At 47.5% G+C, this 15517-nt stretch overlaps 1 protein-coding gene and 1 long non-coding RNA gene across 2 annotated transcripts in view; one reads left to right on the top strand and one right to left on the bottom strand.

The window, feature by feature from the left end:
* Positions 1–15517, bottom strand: part of LOC109304517 — an 85427-nt gene that overhangs the window by 41364 nt on the left and 28546 nt on the right. The window lies entirely within an intron of this gene.
* On the top strand, positions 6836–14421 carry FAM46C (family with sequence similarity 46 member C). The gene is made up of 3 exons (XM_019527162.1): positions 6836–6857; positions 11077–11170; positions 12429–14421. Exon 3 carries the CDS (start codon positions 12456–12458, stop codon positions 13626–13628), a length of 1173 nt encoding a protein of 390 aa, XP_019382707.1. The 5' UTR covers positions 6836–6857; positions 11077–11170; positions 12429–12455; the 3' UTR covers positions 13629–14421.

The raw sequence follows: 15517 nt of genomic DNA on the forward strand, positions 1-15517 counted from the left end.
CGTTACCTTGTATCTGCAGATCCCCCACCAGGTCATCCCCTGTAGCCAACACCAAGTCCAGAATGGTGCTTCCCCTAGTGGGACTGTATACATCCTGCATTAGGTGAAGGTCCTGTATGTAGGTTAAACACCTACATGAATGATTAGACCTGGCTGACTGCTCCTCCCAGCAGATGTCAGGGTAGGTTAGGTCACCCATGACAACCATGTTCCTTGACCATATGGCCTCTGAGAGTTGCCTTGAGAATTCTAGGTCTAGCTCATCATCCTGGTGTGGCGATCTGTAGTAGACCCCCACTACCAAGTCCCTTTTTCCCTGGCCCCTTTGTATCCCTTGGACGACCTACTCGCGGCTCCATCCCACAACTCGCCATGGCTGGGCAGTGCCTGCCCCTGCCTCAGCCCTAGCCCCGCTCCTTCCCTCACTGTGGGGGTCTCGATCTGCCCCCTCCCTCCTCCCCCCCTGCCCTTTTCCCCCACAGACTTACCAGCAAGACCCTGCTCTCCAAGTTGCTGCATCTTGGCAATCGGATCAGTATTGGCTGATACAGCTCATTAATAACTGGCCATCAGTATCAGCCCAAAAAGTCTTTATCGGTGCACCCCTAATATGTAGGCATTAGTGGAACACAATGTTTTATTGATATATTTACCATTTTAAAGCAATTTGGAAGCCTACATGTGCCTCAATCACTCTAATAAAATAAATTGTAAATATCTATACATTTTGGGGTTTGATTTGGTGTTTTTTATCATGGAAAATCAGAGTTCCTGCTGCCTGCTTTGCTCACCAGGACACAGATCTAGGCCCCCCACTCCCAAGCCACAGCTCCCCAGCCCTGCTGGTGCCCCTCACTCCTCACTCTCCATCCACAGCCCCCTGGTTCTGCTGGTGCCCCTCACTCCCTACCCACAGCTCCCCACCCCCCAGCCCTGCCCATCCTGCTGCCCTCCTTCTGGGGCCTCTGCAGCTCAGCAGGCAGGACCTGACACAAGGGCAGAGGGGTTGCATGGGGAAGCTTGGTGTAGGCCACTGGGAGCTCCACACAGCCATGGCCAGGCATCACCTGCCCACCCAGCAACAGTGAGAGGCACAGCTCTCTAATGCCAACCCTGCTGCTGCTGCTGGGTGGGCAGGGGGCACTTCGCCAGGATGGCATGGGGCTTGCAGTGGCAAGAAGCTTCCCCACCTGGCCCCTCTCTGTCCTGCCATGCTGGGTCCCATCCACTGGGATGTGGAGACCCTGGGGGGAGCGTAGCAGGGCAGGCAGCCTGAGCCCACAGTGGGCACCCCATGCACCCGATGAACAAATCTGTGGGTCATGTGTCCCCCATGCCCTCCCAGGAGTGCACACAGTGGCAGGGAGCCAGCTCCCCCCCGCCCCCAGTTCCATGGCCGAGCCTCCCACAGCTCTGTCTTATTCCCTGCCAAGCCCTGCAGCCATGCATTCCGGCCCTGGGCCCTAAGACCTACGTAACACCCAGGCTTGGCAGCATCCCCAGCCCTGCCAATCTCCCTCCCTCCCTCCCTATGGGGGCCCCAATCCCCTCTGCTCCCCCTCCCCCTCTCCCTGCCAGACTTACCTGTAGGAGCTGCTCTCCAGGCTGCATGGTGACCACGTGCATGTATAAGTGCACACATTCACATGGCACCCCCTGCCTGACTGCCCTTCTCCCACTCCCCCCCTGCACCTTGCAGCCTGGAACTCTGCCAGCCTGCAAAGAGCTCTTTGCAAAAGTAGAAAATCTACATTTCCATTAAAATGAAAAATCCTAAGTTCTTCTCGCTTACAAGGAAAAATCCATGTTTTTTCCTGTTTTTTTCCATGGGAAACAGAAAACCCAGATCCTTGGTTATCAGAAAGTCCCAACTTTAATTGAATTGCCTTCCTCCATAATGAGAGGTTATGAATTTCTGCTAAGTTGAAATACACCAAGAAATTGATTAATAACCAGGAAAAACACAGTTTTTCAGGAGTCATCCTTGGAAGATCAAGGGAACCATTGGGGCAAAATGAGTAAATCAGGAGGAGACACGTATCAAAGCCCATATGGAGAATGTCTCTTCCTATACATAAACACGAGTTAATTGTACAGAAATATTTACTATACTAATTAATTAAGGATAGACATAGTTACATACCAGACACATAGAAGCCTGCTTAAAATCATCATAAGCTGGAAGTGATGCCTCATTATTTCTTTTCAGAAGGTCCAGCCGCAAACTTACATCTTCTTGCACTATGCAATTGTCATCAATATTTTGTATTTTAACTTCTGTGAGTAGACCCACCTAAGCTTGAGTTTCACAGTCATCAGCCCGCACAAATATAATGCCTGTGTACATGGCCGCAGGGAGTGTGTTGATAGACCATGGGGATGTTTCACAAACCTTAACACAGGATAGTTAGGGAAGGTGCATTATCCATGCATCTTTTGGAATACAGGACTTTTTAGAAAACTGCAAGCAAGGGCATATTTTCCAAGCTGACATATTCATACTTGAGCAAGAAGACTCCATTGCAATTGGCTGCAGAGTGTAAATTATGTTCCCAAATATTTTGTAGTTTTATGTTTGCCATCTAAAGAGCAATGTAATATCTTGAGGTACTTCCCTGTTCACTTCTTGGTCCTTCTTCCTCTCCAAGAGCATGTGTTCCTTCCATTCCCTAATTTCTTATATACCAGCCTTGGAGTTCTTGGCTCTGAAGAAAAGAACCAAACACATCTTCCATTATTCATTTCTTCTTTCTGCTAATTATGTCCATTTTTTTGTCATCCTCTTAAGGATACCCCTGCTGAGGGTACTGATAAACAAGCCATACAGACACAGTTAAAGGTTTAGCAGAAGAGATATATGAGATGAGAAGATATTTTTAAGAGTGTGAAATGTGCCAGACTGTTGTAAGGCTGTTTGCTTCAGGGCAGTTCAGCATGATGAGTATGTGGAAGTATATGACAAGTGATTGTGGATTGTCAGATGCCTTGAGTAATAAGGATACAGTACAATAAATATTGCTAAATTTATTATAGGCAAGGTTAATCTGGCTGAAATATTTTTCATAAAGAGTGAAAAAGGCCCAGAGAGGGCAATGCCTTGAGAGGCCTCAAGAGTACCCAGGCCTACATACGTCATCAGCTTATCACAGTGAGGGTGTCAGGGAGCTCACTGCAGAGTGGTGCTGGAAGATACCTTACCAAAGCAGGAGAAACAAGGTGACTCCACCGCCCCCAGAAATAGATGCACTGTTTAAAGAACACCTGCTTGAAAATTTTACCAAGATTATGCCAGAAGACTGCCACACAAAATCTTGTCCTCCAAGCAGTGAGATATATTACCACTGTCTACTTTCGCAAACCAATACAAAGACAAGCTCCCCAGAACCAGCATCAAACTATCTCAACCTCTTTCTACTTCTGCGTTCAAGCACAGCATGCAAATAATTGTCTTGGACTTGGATTCTTAAATTAGAAAACTAAAGTGCTGTGGTTACATCAGGGCTGTCCAAATGACAGCCTAAAGGCCACGTGCAGCTCTGTGGAGTTAAAATGGCTCTTGGTCTGGGCACTGCCCCTCTCTTTGCTCTTTTGCTGTTGCCACCAGGGTCCCCAGGCTTCCTATCTCCCTCCTCTAGCTTCTGCTGCCGACCCCCACCCCTGGAGATGGAGCAGGAAAGGAGCCCATGGTCAGAGGGGTTGGAGAGACCCAGGGAACCTGATCAGCATTTGCACTGGTGCAGTACAGAGGGGGTCACCCGCTGCTTGACAGGCATGGGCCACATGGCAGGATTGCATGTATGTCATATCTGCTAGCACAGTGAGCCTGCATGATGCAGCATGTCTGTACAGCATGGTGCAGCTGAGAACCTTGTGCCATATATATGTGGACTGCAGGCCATGTGCTGCTTGGGGTCGGGCAGGGATATGCAGTGTGGCATGCAGCTCATGCAATATAAAGCCTAAGGCGGCATGACCCATGATGTATGACTTGGGGGGCAGGGGGAGCTGTGGCCTCCAGCCACTCAGAACTTGGATAGCCATGACTTGCATTATAAATATACAGGTTTCCCTCACTTTATGCAGGTTCTGTACATGTGGATTCACTCTTATGCGATGACCCTTTTTATACCAAAAATTAATTATATGCAAGGTAAATTCACTCTTATGTGATCAGTGTGGTGGAAGCCCGCAGTCAGCTGCTTTGTGCGGTGTGTTACGGGAGTGACGTGCACCAAAATATAGTCTCCTATGTGGATCTGTGCTCCTTGCTATTCATCTGTGACATGCATTTCTGTAGTTGTCATCCCCATTATGATAGTGCCCTGTGCTTGTGTATACTGCCTGCTGTTGGTGAATTGTCTTGTAAAAGTGGTAAAAATAGGTCTGGGGGTCAGTACAGTCGAGGTCTTGGACCATATCCCTATTTGTTACACTGTAAAGTGGGTTCCCTTTATGTGAATTCGAGTTATGCACCATTTTCCAGAAATTCATGTACAGCATAAAGCAGGGCAAACCTGAACAGGGCTTTTTCACACAAAACATCCAAATGATCAGTTATTGGAAGGCTTGCAAGGATTATTTTAAATTTTGTTTTATTGGAAAGGCAATGTATTGGTCACGGTTTATTTTTCCATTTGTAACACAGAATTTCTAGCAAAAAAGTCAGTATCTGCTGGCACTGCCAGAAACATGCATTTGGGTGTTTTGGTTGCTTATTTTATTGTTTTGATTGCTTACTTTATTCTTAAAGAGATTTTTCCAGAACCACTCATCCTAGCTTTTAAACAAGCACTGAACCTTGCTAAGCGCATCATCATCAGAAGCAAACTCACACCGAATGGATCCAGACCATGCCAGGACAAGAAATGCAAAACCTGCCAACACATCACCACCCCCACAATTACTACACCCCACAACAGAACCATCACCATTCCTGAGTCCTATACCTGCACCTCCAGAAATATTATATAGCTCATCCAGTGCATCAAATGCTGTGATGGAAAATATGGAAAATATGTAGGAGAAACCAAACAACAACTGTGCACCGGAATGAATGCACACTGGAAATATATCAAAGACAAGAATACCCAACTACCTGTGGGGACACATTTCTCACAGGACAATCACTCGCTCCCCCAGTTGTAATCTTCAAAGGTAACTTACAACACACCTTTTGTAGATGAGCCTATGAACTTCAGTTCATCAACCTACTGGATACTAAAAATCACGGACTCAATATAGACATTGGATTTATGACACATTATAACCTCCCTGACATTTGAGTCATATGGTACCTACCTGACCCGACCTCTCACATTCCCTGCCCTTTTTCTTCCTGGTTCCCTACTTTTTCCTTTTTGTTGCTAGCCTCTTTTTTACCTTGTATTATTACTTCTGTAGTGTTTTCCCTTTGGCCTTTCCCCCCGCCTGTTTTCTTCCCCCTCCCTTCCCTGCTTTACCTTTTGTTTTCCTACGTCTACCTTTTTAGATTTTCACTGACATCCTGTCACACTTTTAGCTTTCCCCATTCCTGCTTTCCTCATCTCCAACTATTCCCTTTTTCACAGACTGCCTCTTCTTCACCTTGTATTTTATCTGTTGTCACCCTTTGACTTTCCCCCCCACTCTCTTCCCCCTCCCTACTTTTCCTTTTGTCTTGCTTATCTCTACCTATTTATATTTTCACTGACATCCTGTCACACTTTTAGCTTTCCCCATTCCTGCTTTCCTGATCTCCAACTATTCCCTTTTTCACAGACTGCCTCTTCTTCACCTTGTATTTTATCTGTTGTCACCCTTTGACTTTCCCCCCCGCTCTCTTCCCCCTCCCTACTTTTCCTTTTGTCTTGCTTATCTCTACCTATTTATATTTTCACTGACATCCCTCTGCACTTTTAGCTTCTCTCATTCCTTGGAGGTCTCAGAACAGCAGAGACTTCCTATGCCTGAGGAAGAGTGACTTGCTAAGAACTTTTGTCCAAGTACCCAGTTGGTCTAATAAAAGATATCACATCTACCCAAAGAACTGCCTTGGCTGCTTGTAGGATTTTGCTCCTCTTCTGTGCCTATGCCTGCCAGCACACATGGTTAAAATAAGCCTGCCATTTCCAAAGACAGGTCCTTTGTTCTCTGCCTGCAAGAGTTCAGCTAGCATCTTGAGGAGATGAGGCCTGGTGGGTGGATGGATGGAGAGAAGGAGAAGGTAGGAAGGACAAGTGTTGGACTCCATGAAGGATGTAAAAAAAAGAAGACAAAGAAGAAGAGGAAGTAGGTACTACACAGGTGAGCTTCCTTTTCACACTCTTGCTGTGGGTTCTCTCTCCTGCCTCCTCCTGGCCAAATTTCCCTTGGTCTTGAAGAGCTCTGGGGTCTCCAAGGGACCTGCACTCCATCTCAATGAGTTTAGGGTCAGGGTGTACTACTGTGGCTCCTGCCTATGTGCTGCAAGGTGTCACTAACAAACACGAAGCCCACACCCATGGCTGGATCTAAGAGGGGGAAAAGGAGGTACAGGAGATGCCACCAGTGTCCTAGCTGCCAGGGGCTTCTTCGAGTCTCCAAAGCAGGTGGGAGTCTCCCTCTGCCCCCGCACTGCGCCGCTGCTCCCTCCCCTCTAGCGCAGGCCCGTCCCCTCCCGCAGCAGGGCTGCCTCTGAGTGCGGGCAAGGGCCTTTGCGGAAAGTCCCGGGTGCCTTGGCTCTTCGCTCCGCACCTGCTGGACCAGCTCGCACGGGGCGGCCCCACTGCGCTCATGCGGCGAGGGGGCGGGGCCGCGAACAGCTACAAAGGGGCGGCCGGCGCGGCGGGCGGCATGTGGCGTGGTGGACTGAGCTGAGCTGAGCTGAGCTGAGCGGTGAGGTGAGGTGAGGTGAGTGGCGGGCCGCGGACGCCGTAGTGCGGGGACGGCTCGGGCTCAGCCTGCGGCGTCCGGTTCGGCCGGGAAGCTGTGCAGTCCTCTCCTCGGACCTGTCGCCGGCGCCTCGAGCACGCGCGCTGCGGAGCCCCGGGCCCGGTCCGGCGGCAGCATGAAGCTGAGCAGGGGGCGCCCCCTGGGCCCGTCGTGCCGCCCGGCCTCCGGGGCGGCGTCGTGGGGAAGATGAGCGCGGGGTTCGGCCGCTTGTAGCCGCCTCCGTGGCCCGGGCCGAGAGCCGGGAAGGAGAGCGCAGCGCGGGCTGGCGGCGGGGCAGGTCCTTCCAGGAGCTGCGCGAGGACGAAAGCCCGTGCACTGAGCGGCTGGGTTGCCTCCTTATGCCTCTAGGTTGAGCTTCCCTGGGCAGTGTCTGCTGCATCCTTGGACTTGTTCAAGGGTTGGTATGCTCTGCTCTGTGTCTCCTGCAGATCGTTTATTGTGAACCTCTGACTTCACTCCCTTCCCTGTTTTTGTTTTTAGTTTGTCCCAAGGAATTAGTTGTTACTTTCTTGGTGGCCTGCCTTTTTAAGGGAGGCTTATAGCGTTTCTTGGTGGGCACTGGCTCACGATCCCTCGAACATAACAAATAGGTCTGTGCCAAACCTGTTAGAAACCTGCTAGCTGAAGTTAGTAGATGGTGGTTGGTGCCTTTGTGATGGGTCTGCTCTTCACATAGGCATTTGGGAAGTTTTCTTTATATTTTTTTAAGGGAGGAGGACTTGAATGAATCTCCACGCCTAGCTTTTAAGTTTGGCACAGAGTACCTTCTGTATGTCTAAAACTCCCTCTGGAGAAAGTGACAGTGCCATCATCCCTTTTCTGCAGAAGCAGCTGACAACAGGAGAAACGGCACAAAGACAAAATGGAGTTAAAATTCTTTTGCCAGACTGATGTGTTAAATGCACTAGTTTGAGTCTGTGGGTTTTCTCCTTGCTTGGCCTGATGTTGGGAAAGGGTGGAACAGGAGTCATTTCAGATCCTACACAATTAGGGTTGGAAGAGACCACAAAGTACCTAAATAGTTTCATAGTTTCTAGGGTTGGACGGGACCTGAGCAGATCATCTAGTCCGACCCCCTGCCATGGCAGGAAGAGCACTGGGGTCAAATGACCCCAGTAAGGTGGTCATCCAACCTCCTCTTAAAAACCCCCAGGGTGGGAGCCTGCACCACCTCACTTGGAAGCTGGTTCCAGACCCTAGCTGCCCTGACCGTGAAGTAGCGCCTCCTGATGTCCAACTTAAACCTTCCCTCCACCAGCTTGTGACCATTGTTCCTGGTCACTCCTTGCGGCGCTCGGGGGAACAGGGACTCCCCCAGCGCCTGCTGATCCCCCCTAACCAGTTTATAACAGGCCACAAGATCCCCCCTCAGCCTTCTCTTTTGAAGGCTGAACAGGTTCAGGTCCCGCAACCTTTCCTCATAGGACCTACCCTGCTGTCCCTTGATCATACGAGTGGCCCTCCTCTGGACCCTCTCCATGCTGTCCACATCCCTCTTAAAGTGCGGCGCCCAGAACTGGACGCAGTACTCCAGCTGCGGCCTGACCAGTGCCGCATAGAGGGGGAGGATCACCTCCTTGGACCTGCTCGAGATGCATCTGTGGATGCACGACAAGGTGCAGTTGGCCTTCCTAACCGCCTCCCTACATTGCCAACTCATGTTCATCTTGGAGTCAATAATGACTCCCAGATCTTTTTCCACCTCCGTGCTGACAAGAGGGGAGTTCCCCAGCCTGTATGTATGGTGCTGGTTGTTCCTCCCCAGGTGCATCACCTTACACTTGTCCGTGTTAAACCCCATCCTGTTCTCCTCTGCCCATCCTTGTAACCTGTCTAGGTCCAACTGTAGCCTGTTCTCCCCTCTATTGTGCCCACATCCCCCCACATCTTAGTGTCATCAGCAAACTTGATGCCTCGGGACTGTGCAACACCTGGCCTGTAAGTCTTTGATACCATTATTTCAGAGTCACTTGGATCTGAGAAGTGCTAAGCATTTGGTCTTAATTATTGGTATCAAACAGCATTCAATCACTAATGGAAAGCCATTAAGTGGTTAGCCAGCAACCACAATAGACAAACCTGTGTGGCTCTAGGTACCCGTCTTTCCTTTCCTTTCAGTTGCATGCTTGCACCATTCCCATTGAAGTCTATAGTGGGGAGGTACCTCATGATGCCTTCAATGGACCTCCAAGTACTTCCACATGCCCTTAAGATTGAAATGCAATGTGTGGGGTGGATGTTGCCTCCTTCCTACAGGTGAGGAGTGACATGGGTCCAATGACTTGCTCACTGCCTCTGAGGCTGTGGAGGAATGGATTTAGAAGAGGGGTGGCAAAATATGGCCCACAGGTCAGATCTAGCATGCTAGGTAACTTCATCCAGCTCACAGGAAGGCACCCACCAATGAATTGCATCTGCCCAGCCTGTGGTTCCCCCTGCTCTGCTGGAGCACAGTGTACTGAGCTTCTGCTTTTGCTGGCAGGAGGCCCTTGGCTCCAGCCAGTGCTCGCAGCTTCCAGGCAGGGCTGCTGCAGCTGCCTGAGGAACTGCTTGGCTCTCCTGGCCATCAGCAGCATCTCCTGTTGCTGCTGCAGTGTTCTGGGCAGCAGGTAGGGAAGTGATGGTGGGTAGGAGGGGCAGCTGGGTATGAGTCCAGAGCACTGGGCCAGGGCTGGCAGGAGTCCAGAGTGTGGGGACTGCACTGGACAGGGTGGTGGAAATGCAGAGCCTGGGTCTATGGGAATGGGGGGTTGGCCTGGTTCCATTGCACAGGGCTCCCCATGACTTGCATGCAGCTCATGGGACTTGTGCACTGGTGGGGAGAGCCCTGTGGTGACCTTCCCCACTCCCTGCCACCATGTACAGCTCTCTGGACTCCTCTGGGAGTGGTGGGGAGCCCTGTGCAGTCAAGCCAGGTGAGCTCTACCCTGTTCCCGGCTGAGTCCTAAGAGTTGCACCTGGCAGCAGGGAGTAGGCCAGGCCACTGACTCCATCACATGGTCAGAGCCACTGTGCACCGCTGAGGGGAGCCCCAAGTCCTGGGAGCTGCGCCTGAGCCATGGGAAGCCCTGCATGATGGAACCTGGGTGCACCCCCTGCATACCCTTCCCCTATGCTCTCTCCCCTACTCCCAACAGTGCACCACATGTGCGCATGCATACACACCCCCAACCATTCCCCCTACATATGATATACAAGAGTAAGACTTTTATTTTGAGCTATTATGCAATCACCTGTATATACACTACACAAACATATAAATCAGATCAAATATTTTTTTTTTAAACTAAAATTCAAATATGTTATAGTAGACGTTTGATTTTTAGTATACATTTTGATTGGGTTTTTTTTCTGGTTCCATGATGACCCCCTCCCTCCCCTAAAGGAGTAATTCTGAGGGCAAGGGGAGGGACTTCTGGTGGCAAAGTTTGGGGTTAGTGGTAGGACTTCAAGTCCCAAGATTGGTTACCAAGGTGTGGGGTATCTGTCAAGTGGCAGGGCTACCTTTGTGGCCCTCAACAGATGATCAAAACTCATTAAGCTAAACTAACTCATTAACCCCTGATCTAGAACCTGATTTCCTTCAGCAAGACACAGATGTGGCATTCCATCTGTTGTATTGATGCAAAAGTGGCTGTTTGTCAGAATGGTACAAGATTAAGGGACTCTGAAAAACATTCTCTATAAGCAAGATGGTGCTAAAACTTCTCTGCAATGGCAAGTGCATCTTGGTGCAGTACTCCAAGATGCAGCAAGTAAACAGTCTTGGGACTAGCTCCTCAAGTCACGGTAGAAAGAGCCTTGTTGCAGTAGTAATTTAGGATACCCATTCTCTTGCTCCCAATCCCCCATACATTTGCCTGTTTTAAATGTTCTCCAGGGATCTCTAATTCTAACTGACCTTACACTGGTTACCATCAGCTGAACTTTAACACGATGATTAAGAGACTCAAAGGTCCCAATCTGTTTCTCAGTCTTTATAGAGTCAAAGCACACTTTGGAAAGTGCCAACTCATAGCTTTCACCCTTTTGCCTGCTGAAAAATAATATAACAATTTTTTGGTTACAAAGACAGAAACTATGGATTTCTATTTGAAATCTCTGTGTTTATCATGTGTATCATGCTGGTAAACCTAACAGTGCTAATACTTGTGTGGCACCTTGCAGCACCCTCAGAAGGATCTTAACACACCTCAAGGTTCTGTGGTTGAGAATTGCTGGTCTAAGCAGTATATTGGATGTCCTATGTTAACCTACTGAGGTTTGTGTAACACCACTCTTTCACCCTTAATCTGATTTAAGATTGGGCTAGATATTTAACAAGCTTTGGCAGTCTTTCTTCTGCAAGTGAGCAAAAAGCCAGGGCAAACTTAAATATTTGAAAGAGGGTAGCATTAGATTATATAATCATAATTGATTCCTTTCCAAGAGATTAGGGTGAGTATGGAATAGCTCTAGCTTTTTTTTCTCACTTGATCCAAGAAGCAACTATATTCAGGGTACTGAAGTGCCTTAACATTTTCAGAAGAGTAGAAAGAACTCAGTACTTAACTAGTGAGTGTGACTGACCTGCAGGATGAGCAAGCCATCACAAAAAGGAAGACGTCTGGAGGTACTGGCAAAGAGGGATTTACATTTTTCAGGGGGTTGGAGTTCTTTTAAGGTCTGGGAATATGCAGTTACAGTATATGTACAGCAGTGATATGGACTTTTTTCAGTATCATGTCAGTTGATGAATCTGATATAAAACTATAGTTTTCAAAATACTTGTCACTTAAAATTCCCATTGATTTCAGCTGGCACTATACATGTTCAGCACTTCTGAAATTCAGTCACTTTTTAGTTTATAATCTTTCCTCCATGACTTGCCCTCTGAATCAGCATCCTATACGTAGTAACCTACTGAAATTGTGATTTTTGTGAAATCTGCAAAATCTGTGGGGGGAAGAGAATTTAAGGAAAATAAAAAGCTGGATGCTTGGAGGGAGCCAGCAGTCTTTAGGGCACTGCTGCAATCTGCTGGGCAGGGAAGGGAGGAGGTCGTGGTTCTGCCCCTTGCCACCAATTGGTAGCAAGGGGCAGGGCTGCATGTTGGACAGCATCGGGGCAACGGGTGGGGTCACCAGGGTCCCTCAGCCAATCGGAGGCATGGGGGGAGGTGCTTTGCTCTGCTTGCAAAATAGCTGCCAGGCCCCATATTCTTCTGCCTGTGAAATCAGGGGCAGCTCCCTTGAATTTGGTAGGTCCCTACCTATAGGACTGCAGCAGGCCTGCTATACTAAATCTGCCTTGATTGGCAATACTGAGCATGAAAGTGTTGGTGCTTCTATACCAATATAGACCAAATATCCTCTTGGAGGAAAGGCTTCCTGATTTTTAACTTGTGGGATGTAGATAAATGTATTGAATTTAGAATTTGATGGTGGGGAGGACCCCTAAATTTCCTATATGTATATCCTGTTTTCTCTTGTTTTTATATGTGGCCTAACTTTGAAATTTTTTTTCTCTCCCCTCCCCAGTCTCTCTGGAGAAAAGCAAACCCTAAAATGGCAGGCCAAGGAAGTAATACAGACTGCATGTCATGTAGTGTACTGAGCTGGGAGCAGGTCAGCCGTTTGCATGAGGTCCTGACAGAAGTTGTTCCAATCCATGGCCGGGGCAGCTTCCCAACCCTGAAGATAACCCTGAAGGACATTGTTCAGACTGTCCGCAATAGTCTGGTTAAGATTGGCATCCAAGTGCATGATGTCCGACTGAATGGTTCTGCAGCTGGCCATGTTCTGGTCAAGGATAATGGGCTAGGTTGCAAGGACCTGGACCTTATTTTTCAAGCCTCTCTTCCAAGTGAGGCTGAATTTCAGCTAGTCAGAGATGTTGTCTTACGATCTCTCTTGAACTTCTTGCCAGAAGGTGTGAGCAAGCTCAAGATCAGTCCAGTGACTCTGAAAGAAGCCTACATCCAGAAACTGGTAAAAGTGTGTACAGAGTCTGATCGTTGGAGCCTAATATCACTTTCTAACAGACATGGCAGGAATGTGGAACTGAAGTTTGTTGACTGCATACGTCGACAGTTTGAGTTCAGCGTGGATTCTTTCCAAATCATATTGGACTCCTTGCTTTTTTACTATGACTATTCTGAAAATCCCATGTCGGAAGGCTTCCACCCAACTGTGATTGGGGAAAGCATGTATGGCGACTTTGAGGCAGCCTTTGATCACCTCCAGAACAAACTGATTGCTACTAAGAATCCAGAGGAGATCCGAGGTGGTGGACTCCTGAAGTATAGCAATCTCCTGGTGAGAGACTTCAGGCCCATGGACCAGGAGGAGATCAAAATGCTAGAGCGCTACATGTGTTCACGCTTCTTCATAGACTTTCCAGACATCCTGGACCAGCAGCGCAAGTTAGAGACGTATCTTCAGAACCATTTTTCCAAAGAAGAGAGGAGCAAATATGACTACCTCATGACCCTGCGGCAGGTGGTGAATGAGAGCACTGTATGCCTCATGGGGCATGAGCGAAGGCAGACTCTGAACCTGATCTCTCTGCTGGCACTCAAAGTACTGGCAGAACAGAACATCATTCCTAGTGCCACTAACATTACCTGTTACTACCAACCAGCACCTTATGTCAGTAATGCAAACTTCAGTAACTACCATATTGCAAACTCTCCCATTTCCTATAGTCAGTCTTACCCTACTTGGCTGCCTTGTAACTGATTTCTAACTCAAGTATCTCTTAATGGAAATTTCTGAAAGGCAAGAAATTATATGGGTGGTGGGAACTACCAATTGGTTAGGGGGCTATCTGTTGGGAATATGTGGTTTGATTTCTTATTTCCTTGAAGGCAGCATGACACTCCTACCAAACAGTTTTGCAAAGTTTTTTAGTACTCCCTGCGCAAATGCTGCAGAAAGTCTTACTGTCTCCTTCAATTGTGGGAGGGGCCTGTGCCCTCAAACTGGAAAATTTTAATTACTGGTTGTGAAAGCTATGGCAGACTTGTATCCCAGTGTTGTACATAGAAGACCAGGTAACAGCTGGCTAGTTATGGAGAGGAAACTTTAATAGAAGTATCTGAGCTTGGAACAGCAGCAGGGTCACTTGACTACTTGAGCCCCTTGCTTCATCAGGTCACAGCCCCTACTCCTTGCATCTAAATTCTTGTCATTTTTCCATACGACTGTACTTAGGTGAGCTGTCTTTTAGTAGTTTATGCAGTGCATGAACTGCATGTACGTTTTAGCCATATAGAACTAGTCTATGTATGGACATAACTTTCTTTCATTGAGGGCCTTGATCATGATTGGTTCCTGAAAACCATCGAGCAGTTTAGCTCATCTGGTGGAGCAACAGATTGCTTTCTTAAGTTAAGGTTAGACTAACAAATGTCCCTGAAGCTTGAGCTAGTTAGATACCAGTCTTGAGCGCGCACATTTGGAAGGTAGCTTCTTGCAGTCAAATGAAAAACACTCCTAGAACACACAGTGAACTGTACTCAAGACTGGAGTCCTTGGGGAAAACTTTTTTTAAAAAACAAAATGAAGTACTGAAATGGTTTAGGGCGATGTTTTTGTGGGGGGGGGTGTTGTGCTTTTTTTCCCTTGAGAAAGAATAATAAGATTAATTTTAGGACAGAGCTGTGCCATTCTCATCACAAGTCTCTTAAAAGGCACGTGGTGTTTACTTCCTCTCTAGTTAGAGGGTGAAAATTTCTGGGTTTGTCAGATTTGTTAGACTTCTGGGTATTGAGTCTTACAATCTTATCACATTTCAATGAATATTCACCACAGTGACTCTCTTACAAATGGCTGTACTCTTGCACAACTTCAAGAAGGATTTGAAGGTCCCCTTCATTTATCACTTAATCTCATGCTTGCTTTCTGTCTTAAACTGAAGCTTCTTTTTAACTTAATTGACAATAGCACTTGTACATATTCACAGCACAAGATGATGGGGGGGGTGTGTGTTGCTTTTTTGTTTTTGTTTCCCTCCCACCCCATGATGTATTCCATTTCTTTCTCTTTGCTGCTTCTTGAAAATAATTTAAGTGGTAGACACCTAAGATGGGGCTCACCACAAAGACAGAAACCTGCCTCCAGGCCCATTTCTCCAAAGAAGAGAGCTACAATATCTGAAGAGATAACAGTACATCATTTCATGAAGGCAAGGTTTACTTTTCAAGAGGAGACTGGTCCTTGATGAATTTCATGTGGTAAATACTAACTTGCTTTTTTCCTCTAACCTCCTGTACCTTGGTCAGGGCAACAACACCCTAATTATATAGGGGGCTGGATAGTGGGGTCTGAAGCTTACTGGTGCAGTGGCATATATGATCTATTTGTTAATTTAGTAAAACACAATAATTCAAATGGAGTTCAGTAGAGACTGGAAATATAGGGCCACCTCTTCAAAGGAAGGGTAAAATTTTAGCACTTATTGAAGTACTATCCAAAGCTATCTGCTAATCCTTCTGTAGTTTTATACAACTTTTCAGCTATCTAACTTGCAGTTAGAGCTGTGTCCTGCTCCTTTGAGCCTTGTGGTTTTCAATATTTGCTATTACAACAATGGATTTCAGGTTCCTTGCAGGGTACAGCAAAGATGA

This window comes from Gavialis gangeticus, unplaced genomic scaffold (assembly GCF_001723915.1).
Source record: "Gavialis gangeticus isolate Ggan-Ray unplaced genomic scaffold, GavGan_comp1, whole genome shotgun sequence".
NCBI lineage: Eukaryota > Metazoa > Chordata > Crocodylia > Gavialidae > Gavialis > Gavialis gangeticus.